Source organism: Sus scrofa, chromosome 8 (assembly GCF_054392235.1).
Source record: "Sus scrofa isolate SSC_HxYL_T2T_F1_AM1 chromosome 8, Sscrofa_HxYL_maternal_Yorkshire_Landrace_v2.0, whole genome shotgun sequence".
Lineage (NCBI taxonomy): Eukaryota > Metazoa > Chordata > Mammalia > Artiodactyla > Suidae > Sus > Sus scrofa.
The window spans coordinates 140,243,596-140,263,601 of NC_139390.1; the positions used below are offsets into that span (position 1 = coordinate 140,243,596).

Below are 20,006 nucleotides of genomic sequence, written 5' to 3' on the forward strand. Positions count from 1 at the left end.
CAGTTGACTAAATAGTTTTAAGTATTTCTAAAAAATCACACTTATGATTCTATCATACATGTTAAAGGCTTTAAAATTGCTATGTTTAAATACATTTAACTCATTAAGTATTAACCAAAAACTACACAATACTTTCAATAGAAATGCACAGATTAAAGGAAGATATATTTTAAAATCTATCAGAACCTACTATTTATTTAAATAGTAATTCGACAGGGGGAAAACAGCATTTTATTCCATGGCATAGAATTATTTAAGCCTTAGATAAAAAATATTTTGTCATCCTTTGCAGCATAGCTCCATGTAAGGATGCTACATGTCTGACATAAGGGGAAGCTCACTGAATCAACAGTTTGGTTGAGTGTATCTTATCCGTGGGAGTTCTTACTAGGTTTACAAGTTGACGTTGCCCCAAGGGATCTGCTGAAGCTATTCATACAGTTATATCAGCGTTGACATTTTCAAGTCACCATTCTGGTCAGGTTATATATATTTTGCTCAGTGATAAGAGTCATAAGCTAATGAAGAAAACTGTGTTTATTGCACAGTATAGTAACTTGAAGCTAGACTATCTTCCGAACAGAGACTGTCTCAAGAACATCTCAAGTTATGTCGGCTTATGAGCATCTTTTCGCTGTGGCATAACGTGGCTTTTTTGGCAAAAGGAGAAACCACCACTCTGTTAGTTTTATCGCTGTGGAGATTAAGATATTAAAGAAATTTTGAACTTGTGGTACTTGTTTGGCCTTAAAATCTTGGAGGTTTTTCTGTAGTTGAAGAATTGGAGGGGAAAAAACTCAGAAACCTTATTTACTTATTAATTTTTTTCAAAAAAATTTTTGGCCGCACCCGCAGCATGTGGCAGTTCCCAGACCAGGGACTGAACCCATGCCACAGTAGCAGCACAAGCCCACTGCACTGACAATGCCAGATTCTTAACCAGCTAAACCACAAGAGAACTCCCTAGGGAAACTTTACTTCAGAAAACTAAAACTTACACTTTTTTCCTTATTCAGAAGGAAGAATGGCACAGAAACAGAGCTGAACAATATTCAGTCAGAGCTAGAAGTGAAAACAAAATACAAAATAGTAACCAAACCCCTCAGAATGTTTCTATAATAGCAAAAAAGGTGGTGAGTTCTAGTTATCACTCAGACGTGGTCTCTGTTACTTAGTGCCTGTACACTTGATGATAATTGAGCCAATGCAATTCACAATTTAAGTATATAGTCCCCAAAGAGGTAGCTAGGTCTTAAGTATATGTGAGAATTTAGATGGACATATTTCTGTAAGCTTTAAAAGTATCTTCAACTTAAAAATAAATTTTGCAATATCATTGTATTCTATCTTTGCAAATGGGTAGGTGTTGCTTGGTAATTGTTCATTTAAAACCTTACCACAGTCTCTAAATTTGAAAAGCGGCACTACCCGTGGTACTACCTCAGTGGCTTCATAAGAATTAGTGTGGTTATAATATCTGTTAAAATAGACCAAATTTTATTTAATAAATACCATGTTTTAGATTTCTACAGTGTTGGCAGTATTTTCCTAATTTGAGAAGAATAAATGTAATTCCTACGTTAGAATATTTTTATGTGAGATTTAAAACTTTACTACTATAATATTTACATACTGGTAGAGACTTCAGTTTCCAAAGACACAAAGGACTTCTTCCTGGACATATATATCAATAATTTAATTTCAAATTTATATTAAATCTGGCAAGTCAGAAGTAATTTGAGAAGGCCTGTAACTAGAATTAGAATCAGTTTTTTTTCTCCATTTTGAGTTACTTTTTGTGAGTAATGAAAATAATTTTTATGAAATTTTTTAATGGTTTGGAGTTCCTGTTAATTCTATAGAGGAATTATGAATCTTTTTTTTTTCCTAAATAGGTCAAAATATTTTAAAGAGTAAGAAAGGAGGATACCTATTGGCAATAAGCATTTAGAAATATATCTTAGCAAGTTTAGAACTTAAATTTTTGTGAACAAAAACAGAAAAGAAAAACAGCGAGTGAAAAAAATGAGTAGGTGGGAGATATGCTGGCTTTAAATAAACTAGGAGAGCACATGTGGGTGTTTTTGTAAGTGAAGCTGACTACTTTCCTAGAATCTCGGTTAAAAAGAGAATGGTACTTGAAAAAAATATATATGTGTGTATGGCAGTGCCAATTCTTTGCTACTAAATCAGTGACTTAAAGCATCTGTTTCCCAAGCTGCTCTTGTGCCAGAGAGCTGGAACTGAACTGTTCTGTGACAGAGCTCAGCATTAGACAAATCTTGCTGAAACCGATTCATTGGAACAAAGAGCTCCCATAGGTTGAAGCCACAAGCATCTGTTTCCTTGTGCCGAGATACAGAATGTGCAAACGTCATGAAATGTAGAAGGATATGAAGTAGAAAGTGGAGCTCATTGATGAGAAGAAATGTGACGTGTTTAGCACACATACCTAGGCTTCCTAACTCATGAGACCTCATTATATAAAATATCCCCCCTTGAAATTTAAAAAAAAAATTGCGATGAACAGTCTCAGTTGTAGGGAGGCTAATGCAAAAGAGGGTGAATGTAGTTCCAGATAAACTAAAGGAGAACTTCCTTGATGCTTCATAACATTTATTGTTGATTGGCTGGGATTCCAAGCCAACTCTGATTCAGTTGAACCGGTTACAGAGGAGTCCACTCTGACCTTGTCAGTTCTTGATTATGTCACCCGTGGTTTAAGGAAAAGCTAAAAAACACATAGGTAATTTCAGAAGGGCACAATCGCAGTGAGGGATTTTGTTTTTTCTTTTTGGCCACACCCACTGCATATGGACGTTCCCGGGTCAGGGGTCAAACCCGTGTCACAGCCGTGACCCAAGCCCCTGCAGTGACAGTGTGATCCTTAGCCCGCTGTGCCACCAGTGAACTGCTCAGGGGAGGGATTTAATGTAACTTTTACTTTCATCAGAAATTATCAGAACCTTCATAATCTTTCCATCATTATAATTTCACCTTTTCTTTATATCATCTGGTTCGGTTGCCATTCTTTTTCCTTTCAGTTTTACAGAGATGCAATTGACATACTTCACTGTATAAGTTTAAAGTGAAAGTTATGACGACTTAATGTACATGTTATTGCAAAGTGACTATCCAGTAAGTTTAGGAAACATCCATCATCTTATAGAGATTCAAGGGGAAAAAAGGAAGAAATGTTTTTATTCCTTGTGGTGAGAACGTTTGGGATCTACTCTTTAAAAGCTTTCGAATGTACAGAGAGCAGTGTTAACTAGTCATCATGTGCTATTATTCTTTAATGAAACAATCCAGATAGTAAATGGTTAAAAAAAAAAAAAAAAAAGCACACATAACAGCCTAGAAGAAATGCCAGTTAAATTGTCTATATGTGACTCATTAGGAATTTGAATTTTTTTTTTTTTAATTTTCCTACTTTAACATGTGTCATAACCCAACCCCGTATTATAAGGCTTTTTGTTTATCAGTGGAGAAGGGTAACAGAAGATGGAAGAAAATGAAAAAAGAATGTGATTGAATTTAAATACCAAATTACCTTTCTTTCTTTTTTATAGACATGCATATCATTCGGTTTCGACTCCCCCCATTTACCCTCCTAAAAATGTTGCTGACCTGAAACTGCATGTGGCAGCTTCATCTCTCCAGAGTTCTGATGCCGTCATCATCCATCCAGGAGCCATGCTTGCTATGCTGGACCTCCTGGCCTCTGTTGGGTCAGTGACACAGCCAGAAGTAAGCTTGGGTATATTAGTTCCTTCCCGTCTTTAGTGAGTGAAAGGTGTGGGTTGCAGTGAGCAAGGGAGTGGGGCCGAGAGAGCCATAAGGAACTTTCTATGTCCCATACTGAAGTAAGTGAAGGAAAAAATAGGATTTCTTTCTGTTTGAGCCTTTACTTTCTTTTTTTTTTTGGAAACATGATTATAATTTATTTATTTATTTATTTTAATTGTTATTTCGTCACTATAGTTTCTTTTCCTACTGTACAGCATGGTGACCCAGTTACACATACATGTACACATTCTATTTTCTCACATGATCAGGCTCCATCATAAGTGACTAGACATCGTTCCCAGTGCTACACAGCAGGATCTCATTGCTAATCCAGTCCAAAGGCAATAGCCTGCATCTGTTTAACCCCAGGCTCCCAACCACCCCACTCCCGCCTCCTGCCCCTGAGCCTTTACTTGCTTAATGAACAATAGAAACATGTTTTAGAATGCAACTCATTTGTTAAAATGCAACCAAGACAGTTACTTCTGGTGCCAAAATCATTCTGTTTCTCCTTCTAAATTCCACTTAGCAGTGGGAAATTGGTTTTTTTGTTTTGTTTTGTTTTGTTTTTTTTGTCTTTTGTCTTTTTAGGGCTGCTCCCGCATCATATGGAGGTTCCCAGGCTAGGGGTCGAATCGGAGCTGTAGCCGCCAGCCTACACCACAGCCACAGCAACGTGGGATCCAAGCCTTGCCTGCAACCTACACCACAGCTCATGGCAACGCTGGATCCTTAACCCGCTGAGCAAGACCAGGGATTGAACCCGCGTCCTCATGGATGCTGGTCGGGTTCATTAACCACTGAGCCACAGGAACTCCAGGAAATTGTTAACAAATAATACAGAAAGAAAAATGAAGATACTACTGTGAGGCTATTTGTTTTCTTTTTCTTTTTCTTCTCTTGGCAAAAATTTATTTATTTTTAGGTTGGTAATTTCTTTTTTATTGTTATTTCCCCAATACAGTTTTTTTCTACTGTGCAGCATGGGGACCCAGTTACACATACATATATACATTCTTTTTTCTCCCATTATCATGCTCGGTCGTAAGTGACTGGACATGGTTCTCCGTGCTACACAGCAGGATCTCATTGCTGAGGCTACTTATTTTCACTTGTAGCAACCAAGAGTTTGAGTGAACTGGAGTTTGGGTGACTTTGTTAAAATGTTATATGGCCTCTAAAGCCTGAAATGTCACAAATGTTACCCATAGGATTTCCTTTAAACTGATGATTTGCCTACCATGACAAAGACTTCATACCTACTCTTTCTATAAAAATCCGGTTAGTTATATGTAGTCATGTGTACAAAAGACCTGGGAGAGGATGGAGTCCAGCTGAGTGAAATGAAGACAAGAAATATTCCCCCAGCCCTGTCCTGGCGTAGCCCTGTCCCTCTAAGCCAGCTCCTTGATTCCTCTGAATGTAATTGGGGGCGTGTAGAGACCTCATGTGAAAAGGTGTGCTTCACCTTTGAAGGGAGGGAACTCTCACCTGTCTTACTAAGAGTGCCCTGGTGGCGTGGGTTTCTTTAACTTCAGCATGCTTTGGACCTTCAACTTGCCGTGGCCAATATTTTACAATCACTGGTGCACACAGAAAGAAACCAGCAAGTCATGTGTGAAGCTGGCCTCCATGCACGACTGCTGCAGCGGTGCAGCGCCGCCCTGGCTGACGAGGACCACGCGCTGCACCCGCCCCTCCAGCGGATGTTCGAGCGACTGGCCTCCCAGGCCCTGGAGCCCATGGTGCTGAGGTCAGTGCGTTTCCGCCGTCGCAGGCGCAGAAGCCGCGCCTAGGAGGGGCCGTTTCTAGAATCTGTCCAGTCAAGAGTTCTTGCCTTAATAAGACGCATTCGGCTCTCTGTGGGTAAAGCCAGAGCGCCCCCAAAACGGGCGCAGCGCTCAGGGCGCAGCGCTTGGAGACCGAGAAGGCTGGTTGCTGGTGAACGGAGGCTCTTTCCCCTCTGGGTCACCTCTCCTCCTTGCGCCCGGCGGGCCCTCACGTTCCTTTCCAAACAGTCGCGTGTGTCGCCGACGTGCCGTGCGTCTCCTTTACGTTTAAGGACATTTTCTGGGCAAGAACTGTTTTCAAGAAACGCTTTTTTAGCTTTCCAATTTTAAAATAATTAGCGATTCAGAGGACGGTGTAAAGATGGATCGAGGGGTTCTGTGTCCTCCTCCCACAGTTCCCTCCGAAGGTTACATCTTGCGTCACCGTCACGGCAGTACAGCATCAAAACCAGGAGACTGACGTGGGTCCAGTGTATCCATGGTGCTGTAGCTCCCTGTTGTGTATCCCTGTGTCAGGTTGATGTAAGCATCACACCGATGAGATGGCACAAAGATCTCCCCAGTGCCACCCTTGATTGTCACCTCCACTTCCCTAACCCCCACCATCCTTAACCCCTAGAAACCACCTATCTGTTCTTCATCTCTGAATTTTGTCACTTGGAAAATGTTATATAAATTAAATCATACAGTGTTTGACCTTTAGTGATTAGTTTTTTTTTTTTTATTTTCCTTTCACTTAACATAGTACCTTTGAGATGCATCTTAATTGTTACACATCAAGAATGTGTTTCTCTTGCTGAATTGTATTCCATGCCATGGATATACCTTAGCCATTCAAGAAATAGGTATATTTGAATAACCTTTTTTTTTTTCCAATCCAAGAGAAACAGTGCTTTGGGTTTTAGGGACAAAAGAACCTTAAAAAAGATATTTTCCTTGAAATTACCTAGCCAGATAAATTTAGTGTCTAAATCATCTGGTCTCTCTTCTAAAAAAAAAAAATACACTCTCATGTCTTGTCACTTTCAGAATTTCAGCTGCTCTCTTTATAATTTTTTTCTGCTGTTAAAGTACTCCTTATTCATAAAACTTTTGGAGCTTTCTTAAACATGGAAGGACTCCATTTGTAATTATATATATATGTGTGTGTGTGTGTAAACAGATACATATATCTCTTCTCATCTGCAACATTTGGAGGTTCACGGGCTAGGGGTCCAATCGGACCTGTAGCTTGTGGTCTATACGACAGCCACAGCAACACAGGATCCAAGCCGCGTCTATGACCTACACCACAGCTCACGGCAACACTGGATCCTTAACTCACTGAGCGAGACTAGGAATCGAACCTGCATCCTCACAGATACTAGTCAGATTTGTTTCTGCTGAGCCATGACAGGAACTCCTGTAATTTCTGTTTCTTAATTGATTCCAACGTAAAGGTCGATTAAGAAAAACCTCTGTGCGGTGTGCTCGCCCTTGGTAATACCAAGATGAATGAGGCGGTCGCTGCTCATTGACCATCACATCACAGGTGTATTCAGAGACCTCAAGTCTTGAAAACAGCATGGAGATTTTCCCCAGTCCTTTTAAGTAATCTGCTATTTGAAAAGCAGAGGGAGGGAGGGAGAGTGCGATACTGTCTCAGACCTAACACGTGAATTTTATTAATTAACTTAGACTGCCGACTTAGATAAACAGTAAGCCCTAGAAACCAGCCACTTGGACATGCTCAGTTTTCGCAATGAAGGAGGAGAAAAAGTCCCGCGATTGTACAAGCACCTAAGCCAAAGATTAAGCTTGGTTAAGCCATAGGTTAAGCTTCGATAAGCCATAGGTGGTAAGCTAATCGTATATCATACCTAATGTGAAAAACTGGCAAAAGATACCCGAATTTTATAATGTTTTTTTTCCCACTGTAGGGAATCGAAAGTTCAGAGTATTCTTTATTTGTTTCCTTTTACGTGATGCCATAAATGACTGGCTATAAAGGTCTCCTCTCTGTGTAACCTCTTGACAATTTGTAGTATTTCTGCCCATCATATTCCAGGAGAATATGCTCCTCAGATTTCATTGTCTAACTTTTCACAATATTCAGTGTTCTTGCCAGTGCTTGGTGATTAAAATATGAAGTTAACATTGTATATTATCATAACTGGATTGCTCTTTAATATTTTAATTCATCTGTTACAATTCATCAAATCACATTTTCATGTGTTTAGTTTATGAATTATATTAATGTTCTCATTCAAGGAAAAACTTTGCTTTGTCTCTGCTTTAGGGAGTTTTTACGTTTGGCAAGTCCATTAAATTGTGGTGCCTGGGACAAAAAACTACTAAAACAATATAGGGTCCACAAACCAAGTTCACTGAGTTATGAGCCAGAGATGCGAAGTAAGTTGACCTGTAAAAGTTCCCTTTTTTGGTTTACCTTATAAATGAAAATCCTGTGGGGGGGGCAGGGTGAATATTATTTAGCTGTTCAACTGTGAAAGAAATGAAAGAGAAGCGTGTGTTGTTTTCTTCACTTATTGTTTTTTTAAAGGGAGAAACGTAAGATCTCGTTGATTGACTTAAGAAGCGGGCAGATGGGGATGGGGAAAGAATCTTTGATAGAAGCAAGATCCTGGGGAGACAAGAACTATGCAGCAGAGTCCTTGGCTTGGAAGCGGGAAAAACCTTTCTCAGAGGATCCATAATTTCCTTGCTTTTTTAGGTAGTGTTTGCTGTTTGGCCTGAAGAGCAGGTGACTGGATTATTAGCAGGCTGGCAAGTAGCAGGGCAGCTGCTGTAGGGAGGACATGGAGGGCAGGACATTTAAATACGAATACAAGTAGTTAAAGAGATATGCCAAGGAGTCTAGGGTGGAGAGAGGAGGAAGTGAGGCAGCTGGGGGCAGCCTGGGAGAGAGGGATGGCTCCCTGGGCTGGAGAAGAGTGGCTAGGCCAAAAACGAGGACGAGGTGAGAGAACAGAATGGGAGAACTGGAGGAGTGAGGTTGGATAATGGCAGTCAAAACTGGAGCAGTGTGGAGTTCCCTGGTGGCCCATTGGGTTAAGGATCCAGCATTGTCACTGCTGTGGCAAGGATTCCATCCCTGGCCCGTAAACGTCCACGTGCTATGAACTTGGCAAAAAAAAAAAAAATTTAATTGCAGCAGGGAGACAAGCAAAGAAAGACAAGACAAGCAAAGCCCAACCTGTGGCTCTGGAATGAAGTAGAGACGATGCTCGTTGGAGGAAAAGTGGTCACGGAGGCGCCTGAAGAGTGGGGTGGGTTGTCTGTGTGGACCTTGGCATCCCCAGTTCACTGGCAAGAGTTAGTGCAGAGAAGAGGTGACAGTGAAATGACAGCGAGAATAGGTGGTGGAGAAGCAAGTTTCAACTATTTATCTCTGTTTTTGGGGGGTTTTTCTGGTACGAAAGATGACCTGTTTTTTTCCATTTTAATACTTCTCAAGTATTTTATTTTCTTCTCAAGGAGAAATAATAAATAACTTTGTAAAATAAAAATATAATTTGGTTTTTATAAATATCATTAATTGTAGTTTATAATTAGATTATACTGTAAGAGTGGCTTGGATAGTGGGGTTTTTGGGGGATTTTGTTTGTCTTTTTTGGGCCATACCCGAGGCATATGGAGGTTCCAGACTAGGGCTGGAACTGGAGCTACAGATGTGAGCCTACACCACAGCCACAGCAACACCAGATCCGAGCCGCATCTGCAATCTACGTCACAGCTCACGGCAACATTGGATCCTTAACCTACTGAGCGAGGCCAAGGATTGAACCTGCGTCCTCACGGATGCTAGTCAGATTCATTTCTGCTGAGCCATGACGGGAACTCCGGATAGTGGTTATCGATGATTTTTATTCTTTTTCTGTTTGATCCTTGCTTGTACTTTGAAGTTTCCAACACTTCTGCAGTGCATTTATTACTTTAGTAATAAGTGAAAAAAAAAAAAACACTACCTAAGTTTTAAAATGAATGTAAATTATGTAAAAACTGGATAATAGTGTTGGGGTTTAAAAATAAAATTACTGAATATATTGAAACTGAAGAGGAGTCTTTAAAAATAAAACAGCCTTGTTAAAGTCATTGCTTTAGAAATCTGTATGGCGTTTTTCCCAAGAGATTTCCTCTGACCTGCAGGTAGTATGATCACATCCATGGAAGGTCTGGGTTCTGATAATGTCTTCAGCTTACATGAAGATAACCATTACCGGATAAGCAAGAGCCTAGTGAAATCAGCAGAAGGAAGTACGGTACCCCTAACCAGGGTGAAGTGTCTGGTCTCCATGACAACCCCGCATGACATCAGACTTCACGGGTCATCAGTTACGCCAGCCTTTGTTGAATTTGACACGTCCCTTGAAGGGTTTGGGTAAGGAATTTGCAAGGTAGCCAAACCTTGTTATATTATTTTATGCTTCAGTCTTGGCTTTAAGAAATAGATCTTTGGTTTTGAATCTATGTGATTAAAATATAGTATATGCAGGAGTTCCCTGGTGGCCTAGTGGTTAGGATTTGGCACTTTCGCCACCATAACCCAGACTTATCCTTGGTCTGGAAACTGAGATCCCACAGCAAGCCACTGTATATCATGGCCAAAAAACTACTAAAATAAATAAATAAAATATAGTACATGCTGTGTATTTTCAATTGATTGAGTTCCTTGTTATCTTAAGATTTTTAGATTTAATTATTTTAAATTATGTATTATGCTAAATAAATTGACATGGTTTAGGAGTCAGCAATCTTAAGTCCAAATCTGAGGTTTTGTAATTTTTTTTCGTAAATGAAGTTTCATTGTAATACAAGACAACATTGAAACACAAAGTTTCATTGTAACACAACCATATTCCTGTATGTATGTGTTGTCTCTGACTGCTTTCATGCTAGAGTGGCCAAGTTGAGAACTCATAATAAAGACCATCTGGTCTGCAAAGCATGGAATATTTATACTCTGGTCTTCTCTAGAAAGTATTTGCCAACCGCTGATTTTGTAAAATAAAGTTACAGATAATATGCAAATTAAAATTAGGTTAAAAGCTCTTTGGGTTTTTTTTTCCCCCCTTTGGGTTTTTATCATCATTTTTTTCCCCCTCAAATTACCTAGCTTAGTAACTGTTTTTTTTTCCTCTGTCTTTTTAGGGCTATGCTTGTGGCATATGAAGGCTCCCAGGCTAGGGGTCAAATTGGAGCTATAGCTGCTGGCCTACTCCACAGCCACAGCAACACCAGATCCGAGCCACGTCTGTAACTTACACCACAGCTCGTGGCAACGCCAGATCCTTAATACACTGAGTGAGGCCAGGGCTCAAACCTGCATCCTTATGGACACTAGTTGGGTTTTTAACCCACTGAGCCACAGTGGGAATTTCCTAGCTTAGGATCTCACACATTATAAGTATTTTTTTTTCTTTCTTTCTTTCTTTTTAGGGCTGCACTCATGGCACATGAAAGTTCCTAGGCTAGGGGTCAAATCGGAGCTGCAGCTGCTGACCTATATACCACAGCTGCAGCAATTCAGGGTCCGAGCCACATCTGCAACCTATACCATAGCTTATGGCAACACCAGATCCCTGACTACTGAGGAGGCCAGGGATCCAACCCGCATCCTCATGGGTACTAGTTAGATTCATTTCTGGTGTGCCACAGTGGGAACTCCACATTATAAGTATTCTTATACATTGTAAGTATTATCACTTTACATGAGTAAATACTTTCAAATGGCAGAAAAAGCTACAGTCGCAGAAGTAACAGGAAAGAATCTTTGGAGAATCTGGAAGAGTATAAAATCCATCAGCCTCAGAATGGACACAAATGCTAATACAAATCTATGTCTGTACTAGTTTGTGGGATTCGTATACATTGATCTAAAACTATAAATTGTATTTCAACAACATTGTTGTGGGTTATTATCAAACAATGAATTAAAACATATCTGGGGGAGTTCCTGTTGTCGCGAAGTGGTTAACGAGCATGACTTAGGAACCGTGAGGTTGCAGGTTCGATCCCTGGCCTCGCTCAGGATCCAGCATTGCTGTGAGCTGTGGTGTAGGTCACAGACACGGCTCGGATCTGGGGTTGCTGTGGCTGTGGTGTAGGCTGGTGGCTACAGCTCTGATTAGACCCCTAACCTGGGAACCTGCATGTGCCGCGGGTGTGGCCCTAAAAAGAGAAAAAACCCCCACATGTTTGGGATTAGGCAAAACCGATGGGAAGAGTGGTAGCCGAGGAGCACAACTCACTAGAAAGGGGCACAGGGAATTTTCTGTGGCGATGAGATTGCTCCAATGTCCTGGACAGGGTTAAACATTGGTGCGTTTTACTGAATGCAAATTATACTATGATTCTCTCTCAATTTTTAAAAATTTATCTTTTGATCTTCTCACACAATTAAAAGAAGAGAAGGCGTCTGTTAGGCATTCAGGTTTATCTGATGATCTCATATTTCTAGCGACCCTTAAATAACGGTCGTTTCTTTCTCCATGGTAAGTGCACAGTAGTAAGAGCAGAGAGGCGTTCACCTCTAATGTGTGCGTTGTCCTCCCTTTAACAGATGCCTGTTCCTGCCCAGTCTGGCCCCTCACAATGCCCCCACAAACAACGCTGTCACCACAGGTCTTACTGATGGAGCCGTGGTCAGCGGCATTGGTTCCGGTAAATACTGCTTTCTCTGCTCATGAGATTTCCCTCCCCCACCCCACCCCCCGTTTCAGTAAATTGTATTTTCTTTAGAGATTTGGTTTTGGGGGGGGGATCTTTTAAAAATATAAAAACGAGTCAATAAAAACTCATTATTATTTTTCCCTTTTAACTTTAGGTGAACGATTCTTCCCCCCTCCGTCGGGCTTAAGCTACTCGAGCTGGTTCTGCATTGAACACTTTAGTTCTCCTCCGAATAATCACCCTGTCAGGCTCCTTACTATTGTGCGTCGAGCAAGTTCTTCAGAGCAGCACTACGTGTGCCTTGCCGTCGTTCTGTCAGCAAAAGACCGGTCTCTGATTGTTTCCACCAAGGAGGAACTACTGCAAAACTACGGTCAGTGCCTGGCTTTCCCTTTGCTCCTTGTGATTTAATATTAAAGGAATAAACTTCATTTTAATGGTCAGTTTTAAGGCCCAACTGATAACTCTTTTCTAATTGAAACTGTTAATAGAATAGAACAGGTTATATGAAATCTTTAATACTGTTTACCAGTGACATTTTAAGGCACTTTCAAAAGAGACTTAGAAAACAGTGGCGAGAATTCCTCAAAGAAGGGTTTCTCTCTCCTTGCCAAGAAATTACAGCTTTTGCTAGGAAAGCAGGTTGCTTGTTTAATGTATTTTAGTAAGGATTTTCATTGGCTGTGAATTCTGCTTAACGAAGGAATATTCATTGAGCTCCTGCCTGCCATATGTGCCCCTCTGTGCTAGACACAATAACATTTTAATTGCTTTATTCATCGCTTACCTTCAAGACTTACACATCCTAGTTGCCTGATTCCCTCTGATAGGCCGTAATGTTACATTGCTTTACAGCAGAACTTCAAACTCAAGGCATTTGTGAGGCTCTTCCTCAAGGATGTAAATAACAAGACATCAGTCTCAGTTTACCGAGTTTTCTTTGCTCTGAATATAAGTATTTGTATATAAATATACCTCTTTTATCATCTAATTTTGTCTTCTACCTGATGATGTACAATAGTGGCCCATGTTGCTCCACTCGTCGTTGGTATTCATGTATTCATCGACTCTGAGTGTCAGCTCCTCGTTTAGATGGTAAGGCTTCTTGTCTTAGGTAGGAATCTTTATCATGATCAGCACAGAGTTAGGTATCAGTATTGTGCTTTAAAATCCTAGTTAGGGAGTTCCCGTCGTGGCGCAGTGGTTAACGAATCCGACTAGGAACCATGAGGTTGCGGGTTCGGTCCCTGCCCTTGCTCAGTGGGTTAAGGATCCAGCGTTGCCGTGAGCTGTGGTGTAGGTCGCAGACGCAGCTCGGATCCCAAGTTGCTGTGGCTGTGGTGTAGGCCGGTGGCTACAGCTCCGATTGGACCCCTAGCCTGGGAACCCCCATATGCCGCGGGAGCGGCCCAGGAAATAGCAACAACAACAACAACAAAAAAGACAAAAGACAAAAAAAAAAAAAAAAAATCCTAGTTAGGGAGTTCCCATCATGGCGCAGTGGAAATGAATCCGACTGGGAACCGTGAGGTTGCGGGTTCGATCCCTGGCCTCCCTCAGAGGCTGAAGACTCTGGCATTGCCCGGAGCTATGGTGTAGGTCGCAGATGCAGCTTGGATCCCAAGTTGCTGTGGCTGTGGTGTAGGCCAGTGGCTGTAGCTCCGGTTAGACCCCTAGCCTGGGAAGCTCTGTATGCTGCAGGAGCAGCTCTAGAAGAAAAGCAAAAAAATAAAATAAAATCCGAGTTAGGACACGTCATCTGCCCCTTTTGTGGCATTTGATGTGTTCACCCTACTGATGTTTTCTTGCTGACTAAAAATGCCTCCAGTCTTTCGATTTGAGACGCCCACTCTCTTCTTCCACCGTTTCTTTGCCCTCTCTCTCAATTTCCTGCAACAGCTCTCTCTCCCATCTTCCCCTGAAGATGAGTGTTCCTCCCGCTTTTACGTTTAATCTTTGCGCTCAGGCTGCTCATCGGTTTCTGTTAGCAGTAGGTCTTTTTCCCTCCAGTGACTCCGAAGTTAAAAAGTTTGTCTGTGTCCCAGGCATTGTCCTGATATTTCCACCTAGTATATTAGACATCCTAATATAAATAATCTTCCTGTAAAGAACTCAGCCTGTAATATTTGTTCCTCAAACCTGCATCTCCTTCCATTTTCCTGTCTTGGTAAATGACACCCTCACCAGCAGTTAGTCCTCGTAGAAACCTCACGACCTCCTTGAAAATTCCGCCCTTTCTCCTAAGTCTCACTGTGTTATGCCTCCTTAATATATCCTGAATCTTCCTTCCTCCCCATGGCCACTGCCATAGCCTTTGCTTAGCATTCTCTGTCCCTTCTCTGTTCTTCATAGATTTTAGTTCTTTATTTTGTTTTGTGTCTGCATTAGTAGCACTCCTCAGTTCCCATACACGATGTTATTAGCTTTGCAACCTGGCAACCCTGTCACCTAAAACAGTGTCTAGTGTATATTAGGCCCACACATATTTAAGAATATAAATGAATGAAGAGGAAAGATAAAAGAAATATAGATGACTTGAAACAATGAGAAAAGTGAATAGTGGTGGAGAATTTGGAGAGAGGATAGAATTTAATTGGAAAATTAAGGATTAGATCTAGGGATATTTGAGTAAAAAAGGTTTTCTAGGAGTTCCCATTATGGTTCGGCGGAAATTAATCTGACTGGGAACCATGAGGTTTCGGGTTTGATCCCTCGGCTCGCTCAGTGGGTTAAGGATCTAGCATTGCCGTGAGCTGTGGTGTAGGTCATAGATGCGGCTCAGATCCTGTGTTTCTGTGGTTGTGGTGTTGGCCGGCAGCTGTAGCTCCGATTGGACCCCCAGTCTGGGAACCTCCATATGCTGCGGGTGTGGCCCTGAGAAGAAAGAAAAAAAAAATGTTTTCTAAACTCTCATTTGCACAAAATGTAATTGCAAGACTACTGGAGTCCATGCGTCATTAGAAATTATGGTAACATTTAATTGGTGATATAAATGGTATTACTACTACAGGAATCCATCCTCGGAGCAGCTATAGTCCATTAAGATGCCTGGATGATGCGAGCTGTCAGAATCCAGCTGGCCCACCACATCACTTATCCTGACACACTGCCGAATGCTGGCCTCATCTTAGATTAAGCCCGAGTCAGAATGTGAAACGCTCAGAAAATGTTTATAGGTGATGCCCTCTCCAGGTCTCGAGAAGATTCAGTCTATTAACCAGGGAAGGGAAAGACAGCAGTTCTTGGTTTCACTTACACCTTTTATCTCTTCTTTCGCATCCCTTGGTCTATAACCCTAGACCTTTCAAAGCTGTCTTACCCTGCTTTGGGCCGAGTTTATTCAGGTCTCTTCCTAATTACATCACCTGTGGATCAGGTACTGCTGTTGAGGGATCTTCACTCATCAGGAGGTGTGTGTTCTGCATTTCCGTTTAAAAATACAATCTTGGCATTTTAGTATACACAAATAGTTTCAGATTCCAGAAGGAGAATGTTTTATTTGTAGTTCTTTCTTCAAATAAGTTGAACTTCTAACTTTCAGTGTATGATATGTGCTTGTACTGAAAAATAGTGGGTCTGCTTTAAGTTACCTAGGTAGGGGATCTCTTTTTTAAAGTTTTTCTTGGGTTAGGGAGAGGAACAGGTGTTTAACCTTTCTGCTGCTGTCCCACCTCCCCTTTATTTAATACATACAAAAGGTAAATTAATTTCTAACTATCCTAACAGTAAGATTAAATTAATACCTCATCCATTATTTCCCTGCATGATTTGGCAACATACTGGGCAGCAGAAAGTAGACAGAGACAAGAAGTGGCTGCAGAATGTTAGCAAATAGCCATAGTTGTCAGGTGAAGCAGGAAACTTGGATCAGCAAATACCTTTCCACTCCATAAATCGCTTCCTTGCTACCAGCTATTGTCAGAAAAGGATCAGGGCATTCCGGCCACAAACTGAGAAAGAGTTGCCCCCTTGGGTCATTGACCAGTGCATGAAGCAAGAGGCAAGAGTAAAATTTTAAACTGTCTTTTCAATTGGTTCTTTTTCTAACCAGTGCTATAGTCAAATGAGTGTCAACCTAGAATTTTGAAATACTTTGTATAACAGAGCAATGACAGGTAGTAATCAGCTAGTCTCTTTTCATTGTCTATCCTAATTTTATTTTCCTTTCTGTTATGTTTATTTTTTATTTCATTGGTTATTACAACGTTATTTGATTATAACTATATGTATCTTGGGCAGAACAAAGCAATACATACCCCAGATTTCACTTTTTACTGCAGATGAGCTTATTGAACGAATAGGGTGTTTTCATTTGCAGCACTGTCATGCTATTTTAACCTAGCGCCAACGTCTAGACAGGAATAGTTGTTAGAATGAGGATGCTGCTGGGTTTGAAGTGGCTTCCCCTCTTCATTTTAGTTGACGATTTCAGTGAAGAGTCCTCTTTTTACGAGATTCTGCCATGCTGTGCTCGCTTCCGATGTGGAGAACTGATAGTGGAGGGCCAGTGGCATCACCTGGTCCTGGTGATGAGCAAAGGGATGCTGAAGAACAGCACCGCGGCCCTCTACATCGATGGGCAGCTCGTCGGCACCGTGAAGGTGAGCATACGCTGCCTGCAAGTCTCAACCCGCCGGGCAAGGTAGCGCAGGGGTGGGTGTGGCCGTGTGTGTGTGTGTGTTTGCAGCAGTGTCTTATGTTTAGGTCTTGAATCCATTTGCGTTTTATTTTTGCATATGGTGTTCCCCAACTTCTGGGTTTGTGAGCTGGGAGGTTTATTATCGATACACTTTACATCGCTGTCATGACTGCGTGTGAGCAGTCACGGTCCTCTGAGACCAGCTTTAGGCCACGTGTTGGTCTTCCTGCTCCGGTCATGAGCATCATTAAAACGTTGCTCTTTAACATGTGGAATAAACTGGACGAGGTTACGACAGAATAAGCCGCCGAAATGCTCCTCACTCCGTCGAGTGATGACAGCTGCCTACGTCACAGGAAGCCACTTGATCTCCTTACCTCTTAAACGCTAATTATACATTTACTGTAACGAACTGAATGATAATTGAAGCATCTTGTCAGTAAACAGTAGTGCAATTTCAAATCTGAGGATATATTTTTCACTTAAAGCGTATATGCATAAATTACAGCATATAATAGACTCTTCATTTGTCCAATATTTTTATAGCCCTTATCCATTATAAAACACTTTCCATGTATAATTTTATCTAACAAACTCACACCGAAGGTAACAAAACTAATTTCAGGACCAGCTGAATACCAGAGTTGGAAAACTCTGTCGTCTTATCAACCTGAAAATTTCATACCACCATTGTCAGTTTAGTATACAGACCACCCCGACAGTAGCAGTGTCCCTATATTTGACTGTTGCCCTTTCTAGCATTAGAGAGTTTACCTGTATTGCAGAGCTGATTGCAAATTTCCAAATTGCACATCAGGTTCTAGAATCTTGGCGTGCCCTCATGTTTCTCAACTTAACCGCTTCTGTACATTGATAAAGTTGCACGGCCTTGAGATGATGAACACATACACAGGGAGCTACTTTCCTGGTGAAAGTGCCTTGGGTAGAATCTCTCACGTTTGCCTTGTTTTCTTTGTAGCTTCACTACGTGCACAGTACTCCCGGGGGCTCGGGCTCTGCCAATCCACCGGTGGTTAGCACCGTCTATGCGTACATGGGCACTCCACCTGCCCAGCGTCAAATCGCTTCCTTGGTTTGGCGCCTGGGACCTACGCACTTCCTGGAAGAAGTTTTACCTCCTGCAAATGTAACTACCATTTTTGAACTAGGACCAAATTATGTTGGAAGCTTTCAAGCCGTGTGCCTGCCATGTGAGTACTTATTCTTTGTTCTTTAAGTTGTCTAAAACTTACCTTTCTCGGGGTGGATGCACAAATGGGTACGTGTGTGCAGACAAGGTCGCACACTTTATCTACAAGAAGAGCTTTCCCGGCTTTTCTGCAGCATACTCGACCACGCGCTCCTGTGCCGGACGCTCTCCACTCCCCAAGCGGCTGACCCTCTTGTTTCTTGTCTTCATTCCTGGTCCCGAGTTTGCCAGCTTCTATTGTTGGCTCCACGTGGTAGGCATGCACTGTCTACCAGTCTAACCCCTACCTTCTTCTCTCTCTCCTTTCTCCTTTTACATGAAGCAGTTTATTTATTTATTTATCTATCTATTTTTTAATTTGCTTTTTAGGGCTGATCCCACCGCATATGGAAGTTCCCAGGCTAGGGGTCCAATTGGAGCTACAGCTGCCTGCCTACGCCAGAGCCACAGCAACACCAGATCCGAGCCGCATCTGTGACCTATACCACAGCTCACGGCAACGCCGGATCCCCGACCCACTGAGCAGGGCCAGGGATCGAACCTGAATCCTTGTGGATATGAGTCGGATTCATTTCCACTGTGCCACGACAGTTCAAGAGAACTCCCTCTTGAAGCAGTTGAAAGTGTATCTACTCTGGTTCAAGGAAAGAAGGACGAGTCTAGAAAACACCCATATGTTTTCTTTGGGGTAGACCAGTGACCTCAGTGTTTTCCTCCTCTCTTTATTCCCGCAGCCCCCTCTTGTTGACCTTGCTCCCAAGAGGAATTTAGAGTCAGAGAGCGGGCACTAAGCTCCAGCTCCTTTGTAAAACTCTCTCCACATGATGCCCCCTATTCGCTTGTTCTCTTCCCCCAAAGTTCTAGGAAGAGCTGGGAAAGGTGTGTTGTAAGTGGTGGGAATCTCAGGGCTAGGTAATCGCTCTTTCACTCGGGTTCTTGATTTGGATAGTGTCTAAGAATGGCTGATGCTGACGGGGTGCCCAACGTGGGCTGGGAACGTTAACACCCGGGAAGGACATGGCCGATCCGAGCCCTTCACAAGGACTGTCATCTCCTCAAAATGTTGGGCTTGGAGACTGTTGTCATCACCCCCATTTTCCAGACGAGGAGACTGCGGTGCAGACAGGTATAGGGCGCACAGCTCTTGAGTGACCAAGCAGAGGTCCAGACTCAGGCCATCTTACTTGAGAACTCCTCTGCCCTGTTGTCTAGCCTAAAGAGAGGTGCACGTGGGGGCTGTCACTGGGGAGGAGACCTAGGGTTGCAGAGCTCACAGGCTTTCCACTTATTTACATTCCCTTGTTCCTTGCAACCAAGGGGAAGTGTTTTGTGATTTGCTTGCTAACAGTTAAAGCTCTTCCTTTTTCTTTACATTAGGTTGTATATTAAGCATATTTTAAGAGTAAAACTTGGAATACAAAAGCTTTATGACAATAATTGTCCTTATTTTCTAATTAAATGAAGAACTGAAAATTAAACAGTTTTTAAACTTAGCTCCCTCATTCCACTTTAAAAGATTTTCAAGTCTACCATTTAAAAATAATAATCAAGAGTTCCCTCTGTGGCGCAGCAGAAACAAATCCGACTGGTAACCATGAGGTTGCAGGTTCAATCCCTGGCCTTGCTCAGTGGGTTAAAGATCCGGTGTTGCCATGAGCTGTGGCGTAGGTCACAGACGCTGCTTAGATCCTGTGTTGCTGTGGCTCTGGCGCAGGCCAGCAGCTGCAGCTCTGATTCAACTCCTAGCCTGGGAACCTCCATATGCTGCAGGTTCGGCCCTGAAATGCAAAATCAATCAATCAATAAAAATAATAATCAGGGAGTTCCCATTATGGCTCAGTGGGTTAAGGACCCGATATTGTGAGGATGTGGGTTCTACTCCTGGCCTTGCTCAGTGGGTTAACGA

The 20,006-nt window shown here is 42.0% G+C and overlaps 1 protein-coding gene across 10 annotated transcripts in view; it reads left to right on the top strand.

The window, feature by feature from the left end:
- The window catches only part of WDFY3 (WD repeat and FYVE domain containing 3), a 271,937-nt gene that overhangs the window by 150,849 nt on the left and 101,082 nt on the right, over positions 1–20,006 (top strand). For all 10 annotated transcript variants that reach the window (XM_021101795.2, XM_084973505.1, XM_084973508.1 and 7 more), the window contains 8 exons: positions 3,573–3,750; positions 5,328–5,542; positions 7,858–7,970; positions 9,729–9,960; positions 12,142–12,242; positions 12,406–12,624; positions 16,671–16,852; positions 17,870–18,101. In XM_021101795.2, the coding sequence (XP_020957454.2) occupies positions 3,573–3,750; positions 5,328–5,542; positions 7,858–7,970; positions 9,729–9,960; positions 12,142–12,242; positions 12,406–12,624; positions 16,671–16,852; positions 17,870–18,101 (1,472 nt within the window). The remainder of the gene's footprint in view (positions 1–3,572; positions 3,751–5,327; positions 5,543–7,857; positions 7,971–9,728; positions 9,961–12,141; positions 12,243–12,405; positions 12,625–16,670; positions 16,853–17,869; positions 18,102–20,006) is intronic.